At 41.4% G+C, this 26,065-nt stretch overlaps 2 protein-coding genes across 3 annotated transcripts in view; one reads left to right on the top strand and one right to left on the bottom strand.

Moving 5' to 3' along the window:
* Nucleotides 1-16,510, bottom strand: part of smim20 (small integral membrane protein 20) — a 118,925-nt gene extending 102,415 nt beyond the window's left edge. The window contains exons 1-3 of one of the 2 annotated variants that reach the window (XR_009770608.1): nt 16,285-16,510; nt 13,554-13,610; nt 12,264-12,382 (exon numbers count right to left, since the gene is read on the bottom strand). Coding sequence is in view for 1 of the 2 variants with exons in the window: in XM_061710310.1 (XP_061566294.1) it covers nt 12,339-12,382; nt 13,554-13,610; nt 16,285-16,393 (210 nt within the window). In the remaining variant the exon portion in view is untranslated. Of the gene's footprint in view, nt 1-11,900; nt 12,383-13,553; nt 13,611-16,284 lie in introns of those variants that run through there. The other variant, XM_061710310.1, reaches the window with a different exon arrangement.
* Nucleotides 16,511-16,538: 28 nt separating this feature from the next.
* On the top strand, nt 16,539-25,711 carry man2b2 (mannosidase, alpha, class 2B, member 2). Its single transcript, XM_061710309.1, has 19 exons — nt 16,539-16,782; nt 17,672-17,818; nt 18,679-18,784; nt 18,865-19,037; nt 19,138-19,253; nt 19,460-19,637; nt 19,893-20,091; nt 20,186-20,376; nt 20,479-20,650; nt 21,987-22,120; nt 22,207-22,484; nt 22,575-22,769; nt 22,852-23,095; nt 23,198-23,308; nt 24,452-24,644; nt 24,732-24,878; nt 24,961-25,073; nt 25,174-25,291; nt 25,421-25,711. Exons 1-19 carry the CDS (start codon nt 16,648-16,650, stop codon nt 25,522-25,524), a joined length of 3,054 nt encoding a protein of 1,017 aa, XP_061566293.1. The 5' UTR covers nt 16,539-16,647; the 3' UTR covers nt 25,525-25,711.
* Nucleotides 25,712-26,065: the final 354 nt, after the last annotated feature.

The following is a 26,065-nucleotide window of genomic DNA, read 5'->3' as shown; positions in this document are numbered from 1 at the left end:
GGCGCTTCCCCTCAGAAACTTATTCCATACTTCAGACTGCCTAATGTTTAAATAAAGTGAAGGTTGCTTTTCTAACTGTTGACATTTTTTGATAAACCAGCAGAATGTCTTTACTTTTGCTTTAAAGATAAAGCAAAACCAAACACCAATATTCAAACTTTTGAGTTGAAGTTGAAGTTGTATGAACAATTGCAGTTCCTTAGCGGCCAAGTAGCTCAGCTGGTTGAGCGGGCGTACCATATACAGAGGACATCTCCCTTGTGCAGGCAGCGCAGGTTCAAATCCTGGCCTGTGTCCTCTTTACTGGTGTCTTTCCCCCTCTCTGTACTCGTTTCCTGTCTAGACACTTTCAAAATAAAGGCCATTAGAGCCACAACACTGCAGTTCCTTGACTGGCTGGCTCCAAAAGTGACTCAATCTTTATTGACCTCCTCATTAAAATGTCCAACTCTGCAGCAGAGATCAAACATCTTTACGGTGTGGTTCAAAAAAGGTGTTGGTCTCTATAGCTAGATTTCAGATCCATGAGATTTTTTTGTACCGTATAAAGTGAAATTATACAAAGCAATAACATTATGTAAAATGAAAGGCATGGTGTTTTGATTGGTGACCAGCTTAGCTAACGGCTCTGTCATCACTTTTTATACTCACTTTGCACTCAGCACTGCATTTACTTCTGAGCTGTAAATTAAGATGTAACAGAGTTTAGCCATTTGTCATTTTTTAAATTTTTTTGTTGTGCTGTTGTCTTTACTAGCAGACTGCTAACCAGCGAGAAGACAATCGATTATTGAGTGAGGTGCGTTCGACTCCGCAATGCTAGGTGGCGCCACACGCACTTTTGCATACATGTCGGAATAACTCGGATAAGGACGGATTATCTGGCACTAAAAGCTCGATCTCAAGAGCTTCAGTTCAGTTTGACTACAGCCTGGCTAAAGTGTATATATGGCTTTTAAAGATTCAATATCGGTTGGATTAAGGCAACAATTCGACTCTCTGTTAGTGCATGTAAACATACTGAGTGTTTGTTTGTTTAAACAGAACAAAAGGATGCAAAGAACTCGACAGGGTTAAGATGGTAGCAGCAACCTGTTTGTGGGTGTTGAACAAAGACACATGCACTTTTGCAATTTATGGTATCATTTTGGTTTGTGAACAAGTCTTCATAGTGAGTTTGATCAAAATCAGTCAAAAGTTTCTGTAATGTTGTAAAAAGTATAAGTTTTGCCTCTAAAATAAAAAAAATGGCCGTAGCTGTAACTATAACAACTAAACAGCAAACAACTTGAATCGCCCTTTGAGACAAGTTAAATGAAGTTAAAGCTGATCATTTGCACCGTTATGCATTGGATGATTACTTTCAGGCTGTGCCGTCTGTGGTATATGTTCCACACAACATGCTGTAGGTAGCTGATGGAGACAGACACCACTGCAGTAGAGCGCATTAGAAATAAAGAAGCCACAAGTACAAGGAGGTTTTCCCTCTCTCTTGCCCCCCCCCATTCTCCCCCTTAAGCCAAACCACTCCGATACCTCAGCCTCTGTCCAAATGATTCATTCAACCATCCACCCACTAAAGAAAAACTAAAACAAAGAGCGACTGCAACACAAAACAGCCAGTGCTTTTCCGACCACATGCCTTTCCAAACACAGACTCTAAGTTTCAAGCACCCTCTTGCATACCCGCAATATGAATCAAAAAAACACACACACAACATTTACTCAACCAGATAGAGATCATGCATACACGTAGACCAAATTACACACTGCTTAGTTTGTCACTCCATCTCCATCCACACAGACGCACACTCCGTCTTTTCCTACAATGGAGCCCAAAGACAACACCGATCCCGGCACCACAGGTCCCGATTCACTTCCAGCACCGACCTGAGATGACATCATTGCTCTACCCCTCCACCCGTCTCTCTCTCTCTCTCTCTCTCTCTCTCTCTCTCTCTCTCTCTCTCTCTCTCTCCCTCTCCAGCCATCCTGCTCTAATAAGGGCTGTGTTCCAACACAAATTATCCATCCTTGTCCTTAATGACAGGGTAGAGCTAAGTGATGCCAGGGGGCAGGAGAACTGGAGGTACTTTGGTCTGGGATGCTGCCCGTTTGAGATTCCTCCCTGAAACATGTGGTTTATTTCTCTCTCTGACTGGAGCTTAAACAGAAGGATGGATGGATGAGGGAAGCAGGGTGCAGGGAAACGGGAGACCACAAAGTAAGCTTTAGCCCAAAGGGAGAGATCATTTGTAGCTCAGGTGGGATATGATTCTGCTTTCAACTCAGGGTGGCTTTTCTTCTGCGGATGGCATTAAACAGCAGAAGTATATCCTCTAGACAAAATATGAGGATGAGGTTTAAACATGCAACTCAATCGTTTTTACATATTTCCTACTGACATCAGGGCATATGGGTGCTATTTAATCTTGCGGTTGGGTTTAGGGTTGTGCACATGACATGACCAAGGTTTATTTTTGACTCTCTGCTGCACGTAAAGGCAAATAAATGAAGGAAATAATCAAGTTCTTTAGCAGTTGTGGAAAGCGAATCCTTTCCAAGGTCTTTAAGCAATCCAAATGGTTAAAATAATAGGATTTCCACAATCTTAAATTCAGATTTATGAAGCTGTTCTCTGCAGCTCGTTCACGGGTAATTTAAATCTGGAATCCTGTTCTTACAAACAAGACCCAACGCTACCACTGGTGAGTCTTTGGAGACTAATTTGAATTAATTCTCAAACGTTTGAGTCTGAAGTCATTAAGAACAACTTTAATTTGGGGGGAAGTGTTAATTCCTTAAAGAGATTTATTTTCAAGTGAGATTATGTCGGGTGCTTATGAGTACTTACTTGAGTGTCTTACCTGCAGCAGACGGCAAGTGCAGCGCTCTTCAGTTGAGAGGGTCAGGAGGGATTTGTGATGGATAAGCCAAGCTCAACGCTGATCAGGTTGGCACCTCAAAGTGAGTTTTTTGTTTTGCATAAATAAAAAAGAATAACAGGAAGAAAAACCTCGGAAACAACCAGAGGCACTGTCTCGTGCATTTGCTGGTACTGTCCCCTTGAAATCCAGATCCAATCAGGCTAATTCTTTGAACCAAAGAGAATAGGAGTTAGGATGGATGACAATACAGTTTGCTCATACATTTTTGAGGACTGGGTTGTTTTACTTCTCGTGGCTCCAGGCAGCTTGGCTTGCATGTCACAAACCACTTCTGATCCTCCAAACTGAAGAGATTTAATACTTATAACTACCTCACACAATCTCTCTTAAAAGAAAAACTCAAATGCCTTTTTAAAGACAAGTTCAGGTCAAACGTCAACAAGTCATCTAAGAGGCGAACGAAAGAAGTCTTGAAGTTTTGGGGAGTGAGTCTCTATTGCAGTCTTAGTTTTATCAGGGCGTGCCGAAGGTCAAGGAGAGGAACTTGTTAACGTCAAGTTTTGAAGAATTAGTTCATGTCAAATCTTGAAATAACTAAATAAAAAGATGGTGTAGTTCTTTCCTTTCTGAACAAAAGAAAAATAAGGAACCAGGAAGGTTTTCCACCTTAGTGTTGAGAGGATTTGGAGCGCACGTACCTCCGGTGGCCACTATATGACCTGATACAAGCCTTCGGTTTACGGAGATCTAATCATTGCTTTAAGACTTGTGCTCCTGTTTGGTCCTTTTATTGGCAGTTGAAAGTGCTACTTTAAGGTGTATTTACTTTTCTTTTTCTTTAAACAAAGACTACTCTAGTAGAACATCAACTGGAATGGGAACTGTACAGAATCACCAAGTTATCTAATAAAATCAGTTTAAGGAACCACCTTTTGTTTTCACATAATGTTTAAGGACAGAACATTCCTGTCACGGAAGTCCAACAATATTTCCTTTATCCATAAAAGTCAAATGGCCCATGCTTGTCTGGATCGTCACTGTTGGCATATTCGCCTTGGAAAACTCTACAGAGAGCACCAACATCCCAGCAACAAAGCCCTTCGCATCACCAGACCACACAGGCCCTTCTGCCACATAAAGGCCTCTGATGCGATTGCAAATAACATGTCACATCCCTGAAGATATTCTTCAATCAAACTACAGGGTATTTATAAAAGATCCAATCTCTTTATGTTTATGCAAGCACGACATTGGGGACCCAACCCTTGATTTTTCTTTAATTGTCCGACTAATATTGTGGCCATCACTTGGTTTATTTGAACGTATCACGCCGAACTCAGATCGAACCTTGAGATCTAAACGTGTTTGTCTTTGTTAAGTCAAGTCATACGTCCCCTATTTCTGTGTGGCTTCACTGACTTTGAAACTCTGACATCTAGAGCGCCAATGTGAAAAATAAAAAGTCAGCGTGACTATAAAATGAAAAGGCTGTTGCAGCGAAAGGAGACTTCAAGCTGAACACCGGCCACTCTGTATGAGTGACTTTCCCTTCAACTGTGCTGCCGCAGAACTGGATCGCAGTTGTTTCGAAATCCTTCAGACGGATACAAAATGACTAAAAACACTGATTACCAGCCTTTATAACCATCAGGACAATCAGGTTGGACCGAATCTGCTCCAGCACTCAGAGCAACACTGGTATTTCTTTTAACATCAGCCCCTCGGTGAAGGCTGCCGGCTCTGAAGCTCGTCACTGTTCTGGGTCAGCTCCCCGAGGATGTCCTTAAGGCCCGCAAACACGCAAGGACACAGATACAAACACACACTGCAGCGAGACGACTCCCCGCCTCCTCCCGCCTGGCGGGGAGCGAGCCAAGAAGCAGACAGCCTGTGTTCCGTCAAAGCGTCCAAAATTCCATGCGTTTCCCAGAATTCCCGCATGAGGCCAAGTCATATATTCTGTGTCACCCACAGGGTCCAGATGAAAATCCACGGGGGGAAACACAGGGGCACGTCTCGTCTGCTGAGCCACACGCCGCTTTCTGTAAAATGGATTTCGACAAAATTGGGCTCGCTCTGCTCGTTGCTGGACATTTATCAAAATATTTCTTCCTAACAGCACCTGCCACAAGGTGAACTTATTAAATTAACCATCTCTGTGTGAAAAGATGTAATAATAAGATACGGTTCACGTAGCTGAACGGATCCAGTCCAACCACAACAAGACTCAGTGTGTTAGATCGTGACATTGCACATTTTTATCAATCTTCATTGTATTACATGACTGTGGAATAACATACCGTACCTTCTCTGTTGTTCCCATTATAATTTGTAAATGCAGTCTCGGGGCTCAGCTGTTTATTTTGATATTTAGTCTCTCAGACTGAAGAGTAGAATAACATGCCAGAATATATGAATGAAAAGTGGCCGGTGAGGACCAAAAAAGTCTTTTTTTTTCTCCCTTTTGTAAACCTAAGCAACGGCTTTGATGGGCTGCAGAGTCGTTTTAACGAGCATATGTGTCAAGTATTAAGGCGGTTTATGAATCGCTTTCTCTCTCCCGCTCTCTTCTCGCTGCCTCTCCGAGAGGTTGGGGGGAACAGCGTGATTGCCTACAGCCCTGGCCTTCCTTGTCAGCAGCCCTGCCTAAATCAACACTCGCCCCTCAGCTCATAAGAAATGTCGAAGATTATAATGGCACAGTAAAAACGGAAACCTGCCACGCAGCGAGATTGACGGCTGGGCCATGTGCACGCACAGGCCGCGGTGCCAGAATGGTTTGTGTTTGGGACGGGTGACAATAATGTTTTCATCAGTGTGTGTGTGTTAATGTGGTTTCAGGCATCTTATTTCCACAGAATCGATGGAACATGGAGCAGTATGTTAGAAGAGGAAAAGATGGACTGCGCAGTGAAGCCCATAAGAAGAATTTTTCCTCCCCAATGTAAAAAAAAAAAGGAAAATTTAAAAAAATACAGGAAACATTAAATTGTTTTTTCCATCTTTAAACTTCAACTAATTGCTTAAACATTTCCTCTACAGATCCATATGTGGACACCGGCCAGTAGACGGGCTGTAGGCACTCTTTTGACCACATTTGAAAATTTCCTTCTTACCTCACTCAGAGGTGCTGCAGCGCAGAAAGAGGAACCCATTAGCCATGAACTGTTTTTATAGCATCTGCAGTTCCTTTGTTTGATCATTTTTGCCTGTTTCTGTAGATTTTGAAGTTTTAGCAAATTTTTACACAAATGCAGTTGTATATCTCCCTTTGAAAAACTGTCCAATGGAAGATAAAACACACACTCACATACTTAAAATGCTCCATATAGTCAACAAAAATACATCTTTTCCATGAGTGAGTCCTTGTCTCACTCCAAGGTGACCTCAAGGGTAAAAAATGACTGTTTCTCAATTCCCAAGACCCCAAAGTCAGTACTTGGGCAGTTACAGGTCCAGAAAATGTACCTAGGAGGATGTGAGAACGGCAGGCACCTAGCAACTTCTGGGTTGAGGCTCGTGCGGAACTGAGATTTGTTGCAGTTCCTCGACTTGCCACTAGATGCTGACCTCAAAAGTGACCTCCATGTTAAAATATCCAACTTTAGAGCAGTAATAAACATATTTACAGCCTAGTTCAAAAAGTTGTTTTGGTCTCCATCGTTCGATTTCAGATCCATAACAACAGAGACCCTTCCCCCCGCCTGGAGGTTCTTGTTGGCCAACCTGAGTAACTCTCCCTCTACAGGGATGTTTTTTGCCCCATAAAGGTTCCTGAAAGCCACTTTAGCAGGGACGTTCCTGGTAATGGAGACAAGCCCCGCAATCCGGCCCCGAAAAATCTACCCAGAACTCCCACAAGTGGAAATGTGCCTTTTCTTCCTCTTTGGCATACCAGTAATTTCTTGAGCAACCCGAGAACTGCAAAACATCACGTGAGGAGGCAGCACTGAGGGGGGGGTTGCAGACCCGGGCATCTCCACTCTCCCCTCAAAACTTAAACATCAACTTTTGAGGTAAGACTAGAACTGCCGGGGTCAACTAGCCCACTGTGCCGCCCTCTCACGTAACGTTTTGCGGTTCTCTGATTGCACGTATTAGTTTTGCAGGTTCTGGATAAGTGTAGGATAGAGTTGGACTTTTATCAGATTATCAAGGTTAAGCAGGTGGATAATAAGAGAAGTGAAATGCGTATGTCTGAACTAACTAGCTGCAACATTAAAGCCACATTTCTAACAAAAGAGGTTCCTCTTGTGCAGATCTGACTCATGAACACAGAACTTCTGGTGTCTAGTGCTAGTTAGACATCTGCAAGAGGTTCTTGGGATTCAGCAGGTTTTGCCCATGGGTTGTAGTTGGAGACTGTTTGGAAAAAGTGAGCAGCAGATTGGAAAAAAACTTCTGTCACTTTAAATCACGTTACCTTGAACCTAACAAACTAACTTAGGAGAGAAGCTGGTTGAATCCAAACTCTGGTCAAACAAAGAAACAATGCAATGCGGACATAACAATATTGACCTGATCACAGAGGTTCATCATCTGAGGAACATGAATATTTACACAAAAAGCAGGGAAGCTCAACCCAAAAGTGACTGGTTTCAGTCAGAGCTGAAGCGTCTGACATGTTTCCACCATCTGATTCCTGTCAAACGTGTTTCCAACGGTTATGTAAAGCAGCAAATATTGCTTAGGCCAGTCAGTCAAAAGCAAGAGTTGCACTGATTGATATTCTGAATGTTGTAATTCTTAATAACTAAATTAATATTTGTTACCACTATTAATGGATTCCATGAGACAAATTCAGCGTAGCATATTTTCATAACGCCTGGTGGCCAAATCCCTGGGCAGGCTTGTTTGTCAATGAGAGATTTTGCCTAAATGAAGAGGGTAAGGAAACAAACCACCATGGCATCATCTGTCGTTATCACCCACTCACAATGCTGTCACACCACAGCAGGCCTCTACGGCTGGGCAGTGGAGATGAAACCTAAAACAAACCATAATAATCCGTCTGTGGTCCTGTTTCAGGCGAAAACGAACGCTACACAAAAGGACACACATAATGTTTGCAGTTCCAGTAAATTCCACAACACTTCAGTCTCCGGGGGACACCGGGCTCCTTACATCAGCTCCTTAGCTTTCTCCCCTGAATGACACATGCTCACACGCTCATGAGCACCGTGCACGCGGCAATGGCCCGTTCCAGACCACGCTGTCGGTCGCTTTGCCTGCCTGCTGCGAGCCTGGCCGGGGCCTTTTTGTTCCTAGACGCTGCTTCAGGCTCGTACTATCTGTTTCCACAGCCGTGTGCCTGCTGATCCAAGAATGCGGAGAGCGCTCTGGTACATTGTTTTGCAAGGCTAAGCAGTGCATTCGGCATGTCAAATGTTTATTCTGCTTCTTTGAGAGTTTTCTGCAGTAGCATTTGCAGGATTAGTTTGTGTCATTCAAAGGTTGGTGCCACCAGTTTAATGCCTCTTTTCTTCAAGTCTGAGTCTATGAGTAAAAAGCTGCCTCCAGTGATATCATTGGTGGGTAGCTTCATTCAGATCTGCATTAAAACTGATCCAGATAAATCAGATCATGTGACATGTATCCGCATGCAAATCAAACATGATCAAATATGACCTTTCTGCTCTATATACAAACAAATGCATGTCACTTTTACTTGAAAACATCAAATGTTTTGTTATTTTTAATTGCCAAAGGAAGTATCTGGAACGTATTCAATAATGGATATGTCCAATATAAGTGAGTGTATATACAGTTCATGGATAGATCTGCCACAAGCATGGATAAGAAAATCAAACAACAAAGAGATTTAGTGCGGTTAATCCCGCAAAAAAAATCAAATGAGTTATGGTGTAAGCCCTGAATCTGTCCCGGGAAGCTTTCACCCCAGACCCCCTTCTAATGTGTCCTGCAAGATAGATTCAGATTTCCTAGGATGGATTTTAATTTTTAATACAAGGTCTTTGGGGGTCTTGGATACAGATGGGACAGAGGATTTTTAAGTAAAAAACAAAACCAAAAAACTCCAAAAGATCTTTTCAGGCCTGCTTCTCATCTCTGCAGCATCACCTGTTTGAAGTTGGTTGTAAGCTGCAAAATCCCCACTTGGTGTCAGTAGATTCTTTAGATCGGCACGTAAATTAACTTGCTGTTGGCGAAGCAGCTAGCTATCATCCATCCATCCATTATCTATACCTGCACATTCCTTTTTAGTGTCCCGGGGATCTGCTGGGGCCTATCCCAGCTCCCTCGGAGGAAACGCAGTTGTTCAGCCGCACACACTCGCTCCTGCGGGCTACTGAGAATCACCAGTTCACCGAATAAGGCGATGGTACTGAGAGAAAACCAATGCAAACATGAGGGGAATAAAATGCCCATAGTTATCTTCACCAGAATTTGGGCTAACATCGCCAACGACCAATCCACTGTCAAAAAAACTGTATATTATAAATTAGAATATGCTAATTTCCTTCTCTTTCCTCAAATGTATGATGCATTTTTTTCAACCACATGATAATTGAGTTGCCATTAATGTGTCTCCTTTGCTTTAATCATTGGCTCCAACTATCTTATTTCTCAAATTTAAGTATACAACTTTTTTTATTTGCTACGACGGAGTATTAGGGCCAAACTAAGACAAAAAAAAAATGGAAATTACGAGAATAAAGTCATAATATAATGATAATAAAGTCGTTAATTTACCAGAATAAAGTCGTAATGTTGCGAGAATAAAGTCGTAATAGAATAAAGTCGCAATATTACGAGAATAAAGTCGTAACATTACGAGAATAAAGTCGTAACATTACGAGAATAAAGTCGTAATATTATCGAGAATAAAGTCGTAATATTACGAGAATAAAGTCGTAATTTATGAGAATAAAGTCGTAATATTATGAAAATAAAGTGGTAATTTATGAGAATTCTAACAGGAAGAGCAGTCTTCTCCCTGTGTTAAAATTAGGAATATTGAGCAGCATCTTGTGAAGTTATATATATAATATATTTAATATTACGACTTTATTCTCGTAATATTAAGACTTTATTCTCAAAATATTACGACTTTATTCTCGTAATATTATGACTTTATTCTCGTAATTTTTTTGTCTTAGTTTGGCCCTAATACTCGTCGTAATTTGCTGCTAGGCCATGTCTTGTAGTATAATTTTACCAACCTTTAATCCTTCCTTAAGTTGGCAGGTGCATCCTTATTGAGAAACTCTTATTGTGGACGTTTATTTGGACTATGTTGATTGGGACACAGCGACGGTGATCCGTCCGTAAATCAAACAACTGTGTCTGAGGCTACGAATGTGGGGAAAATCGCGCTCTCTTTGATGGAGGGCAAATGAATGAGGAGACACAAATTCCTAAAGCGTAACACTTACAGAAACAAATGAATGCCATGGTTGTCTGCCTTTGAAGTACCATCAAAAGAGCCTTCTGAAGTTTTTGCCTCTCCGTTTGTTTTCCACACACGATGCAGCGGGAGCATTCCTAGCAGGAACATACAATCTCAGGCCTTCCCAGAGTCTCCCTTCTGCTTCTACAACCCTGTGGTCCGGCATCTGACCTTTACTCCCATGGCAATTAGTGAGAACCCTAAGCAAATTAGCCTTAACAAACTCCTCCGAACACCAGAGGAGCTTCACTTCCCGAAACCTCCTCAATAGTTGGGAGAGATTTGTGTGATAGCTTAATGGCAGGCCAGTAAAAGTGCTGCAGAGGCGACATTGTTCAGTTCATGTTGGTTTATAGCGTGCTGTGACCCTATTGAATGTTTTATAGAGATGGGTGTCTATCTACATTTTCCACTGAATGGGACAAGAGCCCCATTAAGAGTCCTAGACAACACAGAACTATAAAAAAGAAAAAGAAATAAAAAGCCTGCGATAAACTCGAGGGCCCATTCAGGCAACACGGATCCGAGGAGTGAATCTGAGTGTGAAATGAAAAGTCACTGCCACATACTGGTTCGTGGAAAAGCTGGAGTGAAAAAAAACAAAACGGCAAGGTCCCTGCAGCACAAGCCGTCGCACACTGGCCGGCACAGTAACAGGGATCAAGTGTCTCTCCTCTGTGTGAAGGTGACGCGTCCCCTCAAGAATGCGCTTCTCTTCCTCTCACCGTTCGCTTCGGTTTCCCCTCTGGTTGCTTACTTCACTCGCACAGCCACGGAGCTGTCGCTTGAGGAATCTGGAAAACACCAGCGGGGAATGAGAGGAATTTCTGCTTTTCGTTTTTCCTTAACCACCCCCTCACCCCTGGCTCTCTTTACTTTGGATGCCTCCGCGCAGCCGGGCTCTTGAGTTTTCTCTTGTTTCTGAACGCTGCCCAACAATAACAACCTCTCATAAACAATGGGGCTTGTTGATTGGAGGGCTGTGAGGGAGAGTGGCCATTGCAAGCCTGTGCAGTCAGCTCCGCTGGCAGCAGGCCCCGAGAACAGTCCTAAAATCCCAAAAGTACAGGCTACACCGAAGACTGTGAAAGATTTAAGGGTAACTTTAAAACTGCACCATCTCTGAAGGACCATAAACACATGCTTTGGTTCTTTCTTAATCCATCTTTCCTCCAAAAGGACTTTGATAGACCAAACTCTGAAAGGGGATGCTGGTCAATGTCAAGAAACCACAAAAGTACAGAGGAAAAAAAAAAAAAAAAAGTACTTTTGGAATTCTGTGCTTTAACAGCACCCGTGGTCTCGTAAAAGGAGTCTGGATCACATCGAGTGGGTTTTGAACAAGTCCATTGCGGATTTGCCCCGTCCTTACAGCCTACGGGCATCTAACCAGCAAAGCACCAGTTAAACCCCGCGTCTGTGACAGAGAAATGATCATGCAGACTGATGGGTCTTGGAATAACTTTGGGTCTAGTGTTTCCATCTTGGAACCTGATGCCGCACACTGCTGCACATTGTCCCTCTTCTGCTGAATGAATTTTATGACTCCGAAACCAATTTAATCAAAATAAAATGTCAGACGAGTCTCTTGTTAATGAGATGGGTAAACACACTTCTGATTTTATTAAAATTTCCTACAGGGTGCATACCAGAGTGACACTTTCAGAAATACAGTACTTTTCATAATAAAGCTCGGCCCTGCGCCTTCTGGGACAGCAGTCAAACCTGCTGCGCCCTCTAGTGGACGACTGACGACTAACACGCTACCCTGAAATCCTGGTTCATAACCTGATATAACACATCACCTGTTCCATGTTTTACATTCACTGCATTTTTAAATATTAAATTAAGACGTTTCAATGATAAAGTTCTTTAACCTTCAATCTTTATTCAAGGCGAAAAGGGTAAAAAGCAATCAAAATGAACATTTTCATGGAATATCTCTCTCACACACAGACACACACACACACACTCACACACACACTACACTCATCATTCATCAAGTTTCCGTCAGTGCTTGGGAATTCTGTCTCAGGTCATCACTTGTCTGCAGGTTTAAAAGGGTCAGACCACATCTTCACACCTTCAGAAAAAAAAGAAAGGTGTCAGTATGTGTTTGGATGCAGCTACATTTTACAATTACAACACAAACTGTTACTATTTTCATCTTCTACCAGCAGTTTTTTTTTTTTTTTTTTTAATCTGAAATGTGATTTTTCCATATCTGGCATATCAACTGAGTGTCAATCTGGCTTAAATTACTTTTAATTATATGATAAACTTCCCAAAAGACACAAGTGCATCAAGGAAGTTCAGAAGTGACATATTTATGAGAAGCATTTATGAATTTATTATCCATGTAGAGAGAAGTGCACTGCATTCAAATAAGGTTATTATATTCTTATCTGCTAGTTTATCCATTTAACAACCTTCAAACTATTAAATTCAGTTCAGTTTTGTGATAAATCCAGGATTAGAGGATTAGTTTTACAACTGCCTGGGGAAAGAAATGCACATTTTACATATCCATACATATTCAAGCTCATTACTTTGAGCCTCTTAATTGTTTTTTCACCTTTAAGGTTTTGTAAATCTGTTAGAGATATCCAGTACTTATAAGAAACAACCGAGCAGAAACGGTTGTCTTGATAGCAGAAACGAAAGAGCAGAACGTTTTTTAATTAAGTTCAAACTGGTTTTTTTAACCTAAAAAGTCACTTGCACTGCTTTAACCTCCTAAGACCTGCGGACATCACACGTTCTGTTGCCTATATCATAATATTTGATTTCTTAACGTGGGTCCAAAAGCAGCCAGAAAAAAAAGAATTGCCCGGGTCGAAACACTGATACAATTATTATTATTGTTCCCACTGTAATTTTCAATCAAAAGCGTAATTTTAACAGCGTCCATGCAGCCGTATTTATTCACCGTGGCTATGGAAACGACGATGAACACAGTTATGCATCGATATTGGCAAGCCGAAGGCGTTTCCACATTTGAAGACCTTCTTTTTTAAATTCTTTACTTCATACAGAACTTTTTTCCCCGCCCCTTCTCTTCTTTTTCACATACTTGTCCAGACCTCGAACACAGAACCCTGTAATTTACATAACAAGCATTTCACTGATGTATTGTGGTTTCCCCTGGCCTACTTCTGTAACGCGTCTACATGCCTGGGCCATACAGATATCATACTTTAATGATTTAAATAATCCTGGCCTCCTACAAATAAAAAAAAAAAAGAGGCTCTTACCAACAGGCTGCACGTCCGCCTGGTTGATTCCTGCCCGGTTGATCTTCTGGACATGCCCTGAAAACAGCAGAACAGCACACGTTAAGGTTCAAACGAGTGTCGATGATTCCTGTGGTCAAGGTCAAGCTGGTAAGCAACAGTTTCACACCGTGATTCTTTTACCAGAGACAGTATTTTCTCTGTCGGTGACGGGTCAGCAAGGTGAGTTGTGTTGTTGGCACAAACTATAGTTGCAATGAACGCTTCCAAAAGAGAAAAAGTAGTTTCAACCCTCTTTTGTTGCAGGAATGAACTCACTCTTATTATGGCTGATTTGTCGAGAGCGTGTCGCTGTCTTTAAGGAGTTCATCAAAAAATCTGCTGCTTCTCTACATCATGAGAAGTCAATAGAGGTGGTTCAGGTTAGGATTCTTTCTGGTCACCTCTCGGGGTGATGTTTCAGGCTTGTCCATCCAGGAGAAGCCAAACCAAGGACAAGGGGAAGAGGTCATATATCTAAACTGAACACCTCTATATCCTGATAGAGGAGCTGGAGGAGGTGGCTGGGTGACGGAGGTCTGGGCCTCTCAGCTTAGGCCGGTAACCCCAACCTGAACCCGGTTAAGGGAAGTTAATGGATGAATGAATATCAGAGGGATCTAATAAACACTGCCTTCCACCCCCTGAGCACAAACTGACTTCAAATAAAATGATTTCATAGCATGCACCAAAACCACAAATGTCTTACTTCATCACTTGTCTCTGTTTTATCTGATTGAGGTACATCAGTAAATACTTACGAGTGTTTTTGAAATAGTAATAAGGAGCCTAACTGAACGCTCTGGCACAACACCACCTTGTTTATCAGCAGATCTTTCGAATTTGTGCTTTTTAAACTCACGCAAAGTGAAATCATTGGAGTCCAAAAAAGGCGATGTGCAGGAATCTGAGCAAAGATGGTGCACCCGGGTCACTAATCCAGTCCAGATCGGCATCATTTAATACATTCACCTCTTCCTTCTCTTCTCCAGCCTCCACCCCTCTCTTTTCTGCAGGCAAACACCTTTCAGCTAAACTCCCCCAGTGATAACAAGGTGGCAGGTGCAGCAACCCACACCTTCATTACCCTTGTAGCTTGCTCACAAACATTATTGATAACAACAATAATAATAATACACCAACTTAAGTTAAAACATGAGGAAAACCTTAATTATTAGATAAAAAAAATTACCGTATTAAAAAAATGTATGTAGGTGGGTCAATGACGTGACGCCTATATTTTCCGAAAAACTGATTTCTTTTCAATTCAAAAAAGGTTTAAATGGATAAAAAAATACCATATATATGACCTACCTGTCCCACATATGGACTCACTTGAATTTTACAAAAAAATACTAGTTATTTGGGATTTTGTTGTTGTTTTAAGCGTCAAAATGTCATGTGGTGCGACCGTCCGACCATGACTCTTGTTTTTGAAATCACTCTAAATGTTTTTAAATCAATCTTCTGCCCTATCTGCTATGTTTTTAATGTGCGTTGCGACTATGTTTTTAACATGCCAGCCCAGTGCTGTTTTCTGTACCTTGTTAATTTTATCTAGGTTTTTATATATATGTATACTATTGGTATCTTTTCTTTTTAATCTCTTTTAATTTGTGTGCCTTCTTTTAATGTAAAGCACTTTGTGATTTTATATCTGTGAAAGGTGCTATATAAATAAACTTTACTTACTTACTTACTTACTATCTGGCATGATTTCCAAAATGTCTTGTAGTGTATAAGATTAATACACATTTATATTTAGATTGCCATCATAATATACAAAGTTTGACTGATGTCCATTTTATGAAATATCATGTGACGCGACCATTAAAATAACCATTTTTGTATAATACTAAAAACTCGTAAAAAAAAAAAAGATGTCAAGATGTAAAGGAAATTAATTTATTTTAATATGAATCATGGTTGCACCACATTACTTTTTTTAAGGCTAGTGCCAATTCATCTTGACAAAAATCACTTAATTTAAAAGTTTTATATGAATTTGTGTACACAACATTCTTAATGTTTGAACTACTGCAATAGATAATCTTTTTTTATTATTTTAAAATTGACCTGTTGAAAATCCTTATATTATATATATATATATATATATATATATATAGGCCTAAATATAAATATTAATAAAAAATGCATATATATCAAATCAAATCAAATCAAACTTTATTTATATAGCACTTTTCCTACAAATAATGAAACACAAAGTGCTTAACAGAAAAAAAAACAAGAAAAAACAGATAAACATAAAACTTATTAATGCCCCCCCCCCCTCCCCGCAGACAAAAGCACACTACAATTCACCTAAATTCCTAAATTACACACACAGACACGCACGCAGACACATGGTGTAGACATGGCTAGGCACAGAGGATCCAGGTGAGGAAACGGTAACAGGGATATGCTTTAGATTTTTACCAATTAGGTATTAGCCATTAATATGTATGCAGACAATAAATAAATAAATAAATAAATAAATAAATAAATAAAACATGAGGAAAACCTAACAACTTAACCTGTTTTATGCCAGTGAGCTGAATAAAATTGTAAACATCAAGTTTGGCTAATCAAGTTAAGCCAATATCGTTGTTATTCCGCGTAAAATAGCTCCCAGCTCGACTGTATCTGCACAGCACTGCCAAACATAAGACTTACATCATTTGCCAACACATCAGTAACTTTGTGAGACACTTACTGTACTCGTCCTTGTGGGCCAGCGGGTAGACAAATATGGGGTAAAACGCAGCAGCCACCGCCGTCACAAAACCCCCAAATACCAACGCTATCCTCGTGTTTTTAGACATTTCTTTCTTTCTTTTGCGTCTGTGTATATACACTGTCACCTCCAAGAAAAACAACAACCCCGCACGCTGTATTTTTAAAGATTGTTTCCGGTGTAAAGGTTATTTAACTGCAACGCCTTTTTTGTTCCGCCCGGGCTTCCGTACCGCCGCCTCGTCACAGTCACATGCGGCATCACAACAACAGCACGACTATGGGACTTTAAAGAGGGGAGATTTCACTACAGTTTGGGGAAGACTTCTCTGTGGCCACCAACATGCGGGTTTTAGCCGTGATCGTGTTTGTGTGCGGCTGCTGTTGCGCTTGTGCAGCGATGTTAGAGGACCAGCCCATCCAGACGTTTGTGATTCCTCACAGTCACATGGATGTGGGCTGGGTTTACACCATCCAGGTATGTTCCTGTGATATGACTTTGATTCAGTTGTTAAACGTGCTGTAGGGGGTTTAATCCGAGCAGACTTTATTTATTTATTCTAAATATGCTTGTATTTTGCCCAGAGGTGTCAAAAGTATTCACATTACTCAGGTAGAAGTATAGATACTAGAGTTTAAAAATACTCCTGTAGAAGTTGAAGTATCAACTCAAGTTTTTTACTCAAGTAAAAGTATAAAAGTACTGGTTTCAAAACTACTTAAAGTATAAAAGTAATGTAAGGGGGAAAAAGCCATTAAGGACAAAAGCCATTGAAAATGAATGCATCTTAGTATAATGCAAATATATTAAAGAACCATATATGTGTACTATTGAGCATTAACATGTGTTTCAGAGAGCAGGAGATATGATGACTAGTTGCCTATAAGTATTGTAATGGTGCAAAAAGTCAAACTTCAGAGGCATGTTATCATTTATCCTAACCTTTATTGGAATGTACATCCAAGTTTAGTTGCAGGAATCTGAGGGAACGGATGTAAGAACAAAACTGGACAAGAACATCTGAAACAACCACAACCAAATTCACTCTATCCGGATGGAGCAATTTAACTGGATAGTTTTTTTTAAAGCCCGAAATGAAATAGAGTAACGAGGCTGTTTTTAAAATGTAAGGAGTAAAAAGTACAGATAATTGTGTGAAAATGTAAGGAGTAAAAGTAAAAAGTCATCTGAAAAATAATTACTCCAGTGAAGTATAGATAACCAAAATTTCTACTTAAATAAGGTAACGAAGTATTTGTACTTTGTTACTTGACACCTCTGGATTTAGTTGTTAAACGTGCTGTAGGGGGTTTAATCCGAACAGTCTTTATTTATTTATTCTAAATATGCTTGTATTTTGCCTCAGGAGAGCATGCACGCCTATGCAGCCAATGTTTACAGCACTGTGACTGAGGAGCTGTCAAAGGTCAAAGAGCGCAGGTTCATCTCCGTGGAGCAGGAGTTCTTCCGACTCTGGTGGGACACTGTGGCTTCAGACTCCCAGAAGAAACAGGCATGTGATGACAATCACATGATCAGTGATCTATCAATATTACACACAGCTTGCATACAGACCCAGAATAACATCATTTTATGTGTAGTAGCTGAATGAATCCAGCTTCCAAAGCGGTAATCAGCAGAAATAAGCCTAAAAGAAAAGATTTAAGACCTGCAGCTGTCCCCTAACGAAATATGCAAGAGGCAGCAAAACAAAATTCTCCTGGATGTTTACCAATCGCTCACAAGGACGTAAACAAGGAAATATCAGTTGCTGACTTCATGAAATAAACAGATTCAGGTGTCAGTCGCGACTCAACACTTGATCACATCAGTGTTGAGTCTCAGCTAAAGCACAAAGTACAAAAAACACGTTTTAATCAATATGCTAAGGACCAGCTCCTACGTATAACAGATACAAATCTGCTTGTTTTAGTGCATATACAAGAAGAAAGTTGGTGAAATCACCGCTGTTTTTCCAGAGGCCAAATTAAAAGAGTAGTTTTACACGCATCTTCACAAGTTTGGACATTAAATCTCCCATCAAGCCTCACTAAAACCTTATTTTTGCAGCATATGAAGGAGTCACTGTATGATGTTTTTGCATATGTGGTCATATATATATAATTTTGGATTAGATAACATATATGAGATCACATTGCAGTATTGACTCGTCTGTAAACTTCCACATTCTGTTATCTCCATTACTATATTTGTATTTACTAAAGCTAGAATGTCTAATTATTGTCTTATTGATGAGAAGTCTGCTGTTCAGCGTGGGCTCTGGCGGAGCTCCAATTATTGCATGTATGGTAGTTGTGCTTGTGTCTCCAGGCTGTGTGTTGATGAGTAGTGTCTCATTCTCGCTGTCTGAAGGCGCGCCAGCTTGTGAAAGACGGTCGACTGGAGTTTATCATCGGAGGCCAAGTGATGCACGACGAGGCTGTAACGGACCTGGAGGATCAGATCTTGCAGCTGACAGGTAATGGAGTGCTTCTCCTGCCCTCGTTCACCTGCTCAGTTGCAGCGTACTGACTACGGCTCGTCTCCCCGCTGTCTCAGAGGGCCACGGCTTCCTCTATGAGACGTTTGGAGTGCGCCCTCAGTTCTCTTGGCACGTGGATCCCTTCGGAGCCTCCGCCACCACGCCCGTCCTGTTCGCCCTGGCTGGGTTTAACGCACACCTCGTCTCCCGCATCGACTACGACCTCAAAGACGTCATGCAGAAAAACAAGGTGTCAGCACCGTCCAAACACAACCACGAAGACAACAACTGCACTGCATCTGCATGCCTGATTATGATGATTTATTAAAATATTCCCTCATTTTTCATAGAAACTACAGTTTGTATGGCGCGGTTCTCCCACTCTGAAAGCCCAGCAAGAGATCTTCACTCACACCATGGACCAGTTTAGCTACTGCACTCCGTCTCAGCTGCCGTTCTCCAACAGGTTCTCCATCTTTACGCTCTTATGATCACACTGCTGAAGCTCAAGTGGAGGGCAGATGTGCTGGAAATGGACCAAAATAGTTAACAGAAAGTTTCCTTTTAGTTGTTTTTTAAATACACTGTATACTTAGCTGTTAAAAAAACATGCAGGTATTTCTTAGTAAAACTGGGAGCTGTCATTGAAAATGGTCTTTTCTTACCCCTCAGGTCTGGCTTCTACTGGAACGGAGTCGCTTTGTTCCCGGACCCCCCTAAAAATGGAGTCTACCCCAACATGAGTCTCCCTGTCACCAAGGAAACGGTCCAGGCCTACGCCAAGACCATGGTGGAGAACATCAAGCAGAGGGCTGCGTGGTTCAGGACCAAACACGTGCTCTGGCCGTGGGTGTGTAACTCAGACGCTCATCTCTTTCTTTATTATTATTTTATTTATTTATTTAATTATTATTATTCATTCATTTTATTTGATTTTTTTAATTTATTTCATTTATATGTATTTATTTTTACATGCAGGCCTCTGCTGCAAAGCAATAGGTTGTAAAATGTATTTATTTCTTGTTTGGAAATTCTTTGATCTTTGATATGCACAGACAGGACCAGACAGATTTTTTTTACTTTATCCCCTTTGTTTGTGTTTCAGGGCTGCGACAAGCAGTTTTACAACTCTTCAGTACAGTTCAACAACATGGACCCCCTAATGAAGTACATCAACCAGAACAGCAAAGAGCTGGGCGTAACGGTCCAGTATGCCACTCTGAGCGAGTACTTCCAAGCCATCCACCAGTCTAATCTTACCTGGGACGTCCGAGGGAGTGAAGATTTTCTCCCATATTCAACTGGTAAGCAACATGAACCATTAAAAAGAACAGTAGGAGGCGTCCCGGCGTTATTTCCCTTCTAATTTGAAGTTTGAAAATCCATATTGCTTTGCAGAGCCCCACCAGGCATGGACAGGGTTTTACGCCTCCAGGAATGTTTTGAAAGGATTGGCTCGACGAGCCAGTTCCCGACTTCACGCAGCCGAGACGCTTTTCACCCGATACCGAATCAGCTTCCCAGACGGGCCCGTAGCTAAAGACTGGGCGTTGGACAAACTCAGATCTCTGCGCTGGGCTGTTTCCGAGGTCATTTATGTGAAATCCTTCACTTCTACCTCTGAAGAGTAATGAGATGAGACAAATTCATTCAAGTTTAAATGGACCTGACTGTCCTTCCCTTTTGTCCAGGTTCAGCACCATGATGGCATCACTGGTACCGAGTCTCCCAAGGTGGCAGACATGTATGTGCAGAATCTGATGCAGGCACTGATGGGAGTCGAGGAGCTTCTGGCTGCGCTCTTTTTGCTACCCCACGACCTCGGCGATACCAGCGTCCTGGGCGGGAGCGTCCACAACAAAGGTGCAAATAAATGTGCAAAATTTGGCGCGGGGCTGCCTCTTTAACCGAGGACTGTCTAACATCTGGGGAGTTACGTTGCATTTGATTTCAACTGGGAAATCTGAGTTTCTGGGGCCGGATTCACAAAACATTCTTAAGAAGAAAAATCTTCTTAAGTATCATTTTTTTTTTTCTTAAATTCAGTCTTAAAAAGAAAAAAGAGAAGAAGTTATATTCTCCCAAAAAGTTCGTAAGTATTTTCTCAACTTTCTTCTTAAGTTTCTTCTTAAGAAAAAACTTAAGAATAAATGGTATTCTTGAAATAAAAGTTCTCAAATTTGTTCTTGACTTTTTTCTTAACTTGTAAGACAACCTTGACCTGTCTTAAAATTTCTTCTGTGAAAAGGTAAGCCTCTAAATCACCTTTTTCAACACATTTGAGACAAGTTTAGACTAGTAGGTCATAGTTTGAGGATATACTTTGTAATTAATTACACAAAGAACCTGATAACTGTTTGTTAGCATGTTAGTTAGCGTGGTAGTTAATTATTATTAATTTCCCTAATAGTATTTTTTTTTCGCATATTAATCTCATCCACCATAACCTCAAGCTCCTGCCTTAAAGGAGCTTGAGGCTCCTTTTAAGAAATGAGACTCTCTAGCGCCACCCTTCACCACGACGGCCGTTGGGGGTACTGCAGCCAACAGTGAAGCCGGCATGGGAAAACGGGGAGAACGCACATGCAGCGTCATGTGACGTCACATCCGCAGCCCAGCGCGGGAAATTCGGGACCGAATTACAGCAAATTTTTTGCAGCACACAGCCTGTTCAAGGCAACGGAGAGATACACTAGAGGGCTCATTCTTTTTGGTTTGGAACGCTTCATCTGACATTATTACTAGAAAACTTAAAATGTATACGGATTTTTTTCATAAATCCTGCCACAATCCGGCCTCAAGCTCCTTTAAAAAGTTCCTGCATCTCTTTTTCTCCATCTCCATGTTTAGTGAGTGACTGACGGTTAAGACCCAAACTACCTGTATACTGTATGTGTTGTTTGTTGGCGCGTGCAATGCAATGACATATTTTAAGAAGTTCTTAAGTAGGAAAAGAAAAGAAATTCGTAAGAAATGACAGTTCTTAAGACGGTTCTTAAGAAAATATTGAGGAATTGCACTTAAGAACTTTCTTATGAACTTCTTAATTTTAGATCTTAAGACATTTCTTAAGATCGTTCTTAAGAACATATTGCTGAATCCGGCCCCTGATCTCCAAAGAGGGGGAAAAAAAAAATCTTCTATTAATCTTATAGTAATCTGATATTTAAAAGGTCATAAATGTCTTTTATTTTAACAGTTAATCAGGATCTGGAGCAGCATGTCATCATTTACAACCCATTAGCGTGGAACATCACCAGCATCGTCAACATCACTGTGCCGTTCGCGAGCGCGGCCGTCTATGACGAGGATGGGCGCCCTGTCCCTGCACAGGTAGACGTATTCCCCAACCCTCATTGCACTCAGTTTCTCCTCACATGTCTACAAGTGATGAGTGTAACAAAGTGTCTCCGTTGCAGATCCAGATGTCGGCGAACTCCAACACATCCTACGATCTGTTTGTCATAGTGGAACTCGGAGGCCTTCAGGAGAGAACATACTTGATCAAGTTCTCTGAGACGCTGCGCTCGGGGAAGTCTAAGTGGGTGGACACTTATGAGGCAAAAGGCGTTTTGTTTGAGAGACGCAGTGTGAAGGACTGGGTTAAGACAGGAAGGCGGCTTCTGCCTGTTCTGAATGAATGTCACAGGCTCATGTTTGACCAGGACACCAATCTGCTGCACAGTATCACTTATATGTAAGTTTTTAAGCCCCTTTCGGCTTCCTGTTGGTCAGATTTCAGTATTTCTGTCATTTGCATCTCACTTCAATGCCTTTGCTTCTCTAGGAATCCAGATAAAAGGCAAGTAAGGATGACGCAGGATTTCTGGGAGTACGAGGCAAACGGAGACGTGAAAAAAGGGCCCATCTCTGATAACTACATCTTCAGTGCAAACGGTCCAGCCGTGCGGGCCTATAAGGCCGTGGAAATGGAGATTATCCCGGGGAGGATCGTCACTGAGATCCGGCAGTACTTCTACAGGTCCGTGCGAGAAGCCGAGTCACTTTGAAGGTAGCAAGTAGACCCCACCGTACCCTTACTCTGAAAATGTTCTCTCTTCAAGAGAGGAGGCCGATAAAGACTTCGCCTACTCAATCACCACCCGTGTCCCGGGATGCTTGGGGACCCGGCTGCCGTGTCACAGACTGGAGCAGAGCTACTCGCTGGGACCCCTCCACGTCAACACGGAGGTTGTCCTCAGGACACACACCTCCTTGATGAACAATAGGACCCTGTACTCGGATGACAATGGCTTTCAGATGATGAAGAGGACATACAAGAAATTCACAAACAACACATTATCAAGGGTGGGGTCTTGGATGAACGGGACCTTTTGAGTTGGTTCATTCATGGAAATGTATTTGTTGAAAATGTAGCAGATTGTGGGCTAATTTTTCTTTTTTGTGCAGAATTACTTCCCCATGGTTCGGGCAGCTTACATTGAGGATGACCTCGGCCGACTGGTGCTGCTCAGTGACAGAGCTCATGGGGTTTCTAGTCAAGTCAACGGAGAACTGGAGGTATAAAACGGGGGGGGAAACCCACCTCTGGTACAAAGAGATCCTGACTATTGGTGGGAAAAAAAATTGATATTGCAATATATTGTTGCGCTCTCTGTCGCAATAAATAATCGATAAACTAACAGCAAATATCGATATTTTATTACAACACATATAATGGATTTACGTCACCGCACTATTGTTCATGCACTTCAATTTGTCCAGCTGTACAGTGTTTACATTTACAAGACTAGGAGGCAGTGAGGTACTATACAAAACTAAATTGCTTACTGACTTTTCAGTATTAGAAACAAAGTATTGCACTGTCCTGGTTTATATAAAACATGTTATTAATGTTCATGCACTTTAATTTTTCCAGCTTTATGGTGTTTACATTTACAAGCCTAGCAGGCAGTGAGGCTCTATATAAATGCTCTTTCTTTTTGAATGAATCTTTATTTCGGCTTGTACAGAACAAGATGAAAAGGAAGAAAAAAAAACAACATTTCTTTTGCCGAAAAGGTGTAGGCTGAAGCCGTAGCTTATAGTGCCGACCCTTTTTTCTTATGATCAGCAAAAATATGAGACATTAGCTTTTACTCGGTGGAAACAAACAATACATAAAGTAGAAAAAAATAAGTAAGACAAAATATAGAATTGACGTTTCACATCCCAGAATGTTTTTGATAGTATACTTTATAATTATAGTGTTTTATATTTATTTACAGTATTTTCTTTAAACAATTTCTTAAACGTGACGATAGAGCGACACATTTTTAGGTTGTTATTACAACTATTCCAAATTTCTCTAGCCTTAACTGATGTACATCTCTTTTTAATATTAGTTCTTACTGTCGTCATCTCAAACATGAGTTTCCCCCTCAGGTCATACCGGGTTTCTTTTATCTGGAACAGGTCCTGAATGCAGTTTGGAGTCTTTGTACATTGTAGGAAGTTTTGGCATTGAATAAATCCATAACTACAGACGTTTTCCTTTTTATGGGTATTTTTTCTTTTTCAGTCACATATATCGTTGATGAAATTTCTTACAATATATCGAATATCGTATATATCGTTATTGTGGGCCACATATCGCCTTAGTATTGAATCGTGAGTTACCCGTATCGTCCCACCCCTAATCCTGACATGTTTGTTTTTTGTCAGGTCATGCTCCATCGCCGTCTTTGGAACAACGTGCTGTGGAACCTCGGGTACAACCTGACACTGAACGACAGCTCGGTGGTGAGGCCCACCCTCTGGCTGGTGCTGGGATCCGTAAGTGCAACCTCCAAGCTGTACCAGCGGGAGGCGATAGAGCTGCAGCACAGACCCGTCGTCATGCCCATTGATAAGCCTCGTAAGTTCTTGTCTTTATACGCGCACGCACTGACCGCAGTACCTCCTAAACTGAAATTAAGCCCGCCAGTCTTTCTTGCATGGTCAGGCAAGCCTTGGCAGGAGAAGGAGCCCAGACGTGGCTCTGCTGCGCCTCCGGTTGTTTTGCCACCCAGCCTCCATCTCCTCAGCCTCAGCATCCTTGGATGGAACTACAGCTCTAATCACAGTGCTCACATCAGCCACATACACTCAGGTCGGGCTCGAGAAACAATAAAGATCTTGTTAGTTGATGTTTTCAGGCGGTTCTAACTCCTGTTGATGTTTCATACGTGCAGGCAAAGCCCTTCACTCAGAGCCAGACTTTGATCGTGTGTTGCTGAGAATCATGCATCTGTTTGAGGAGGGGGAGGACCCTGAGCTTTCCAAGCCCGTCACCATGAACCTTAAAGTACTGAGAGAAAAAAACACAACTAAATCTCTGCATATTAAGCTAATAGTCTTGTGAAAGATGATATTTTTTTTATTATTTAAATTGTTTTCACCTCCAGGAAGTGCTGCAGGGCATAGGAGAGGTGAAGTTGCTGGAGGAGCGTTCTCTCACGGGAACCTGGAATATCACCAGTCTGCAGAGGTGGAAGTGGAAAACTGCAGATAACTTAGAAAAAAGTGAGAAATGACAGAACATAAGCGAACTAAGAATCTTATGGCTAATGTATCTTTAGGTTGGGCACAGCAGCCATGTACTTTGTTTATAGTACTATGCTTGTTTTGTTTAAATTTTCTCTCTTCTTACAGAGGATGAACAGTATCGTGGGAGACAAGACAAAGATTTTGTTGTGACCATCTCACCTAAAGAGATCCGAACCTTCTTCGTTCACTTCGGCTCTGGGAACTTTTAGACTGAATCTGGTCTTCCATGAAGATCACAACTCTTTACGCAAAATGAGACGCTGCTTTTAAAGATTTAATCACATGCTGCTCTTTTGATTATTGCAGTCTTTGCACATGATTATGGGTTTTTTTTCATGATCTGCTGATAAACTATGTACCTTGTGACTCACAGAATAAAGTGATTATTTTTGTCGAGCTTGTTCAGAAGTTCTTGCACGGCAACAAACGACCCTTCTGATGATGGAGATATTACGACATATTGAAACTTTACTACAGATGCATCCCAACATTCTTCATAGATTTAAGTTGAGAAACACTATCAGCATGTTTGTGAACCAATTCTTTCTCCAACCCTCACGGCACGGGCAGTCGTGACCTTTCGCGTGCTGTGAGGGCTAATGTTCTAATGTTTAACATTTGGGCATGAGAGTACTATCAATTTACTTTCACGACTCCTCCTAAAGTAAATGGAGCCTGCGTCAATGCTAAGGCTGCAAACAGAGAAGTCATCCCAGCTGAAATGTCTGTGGCTTGGCTGAAACTTCATTT

The sequence above is a fragment of the Cololabis saira genome, chromosome 20, assembly GCF_033807715.1.
Source record: "Cololabis saira isolate AMF1-May2022 chromosome 20, fColSai1.1, whole genome shotgun sequence".
NCBI classification, from domain to species: Eukaryota; Metazoa; Chordata; class Actinopteri; order Beloniformes; family Belonidae; genus Cololabis; species Cololabis saira.
This window is presented reverse-complemented; position numbering and strand designations above follow the sequence as displayed.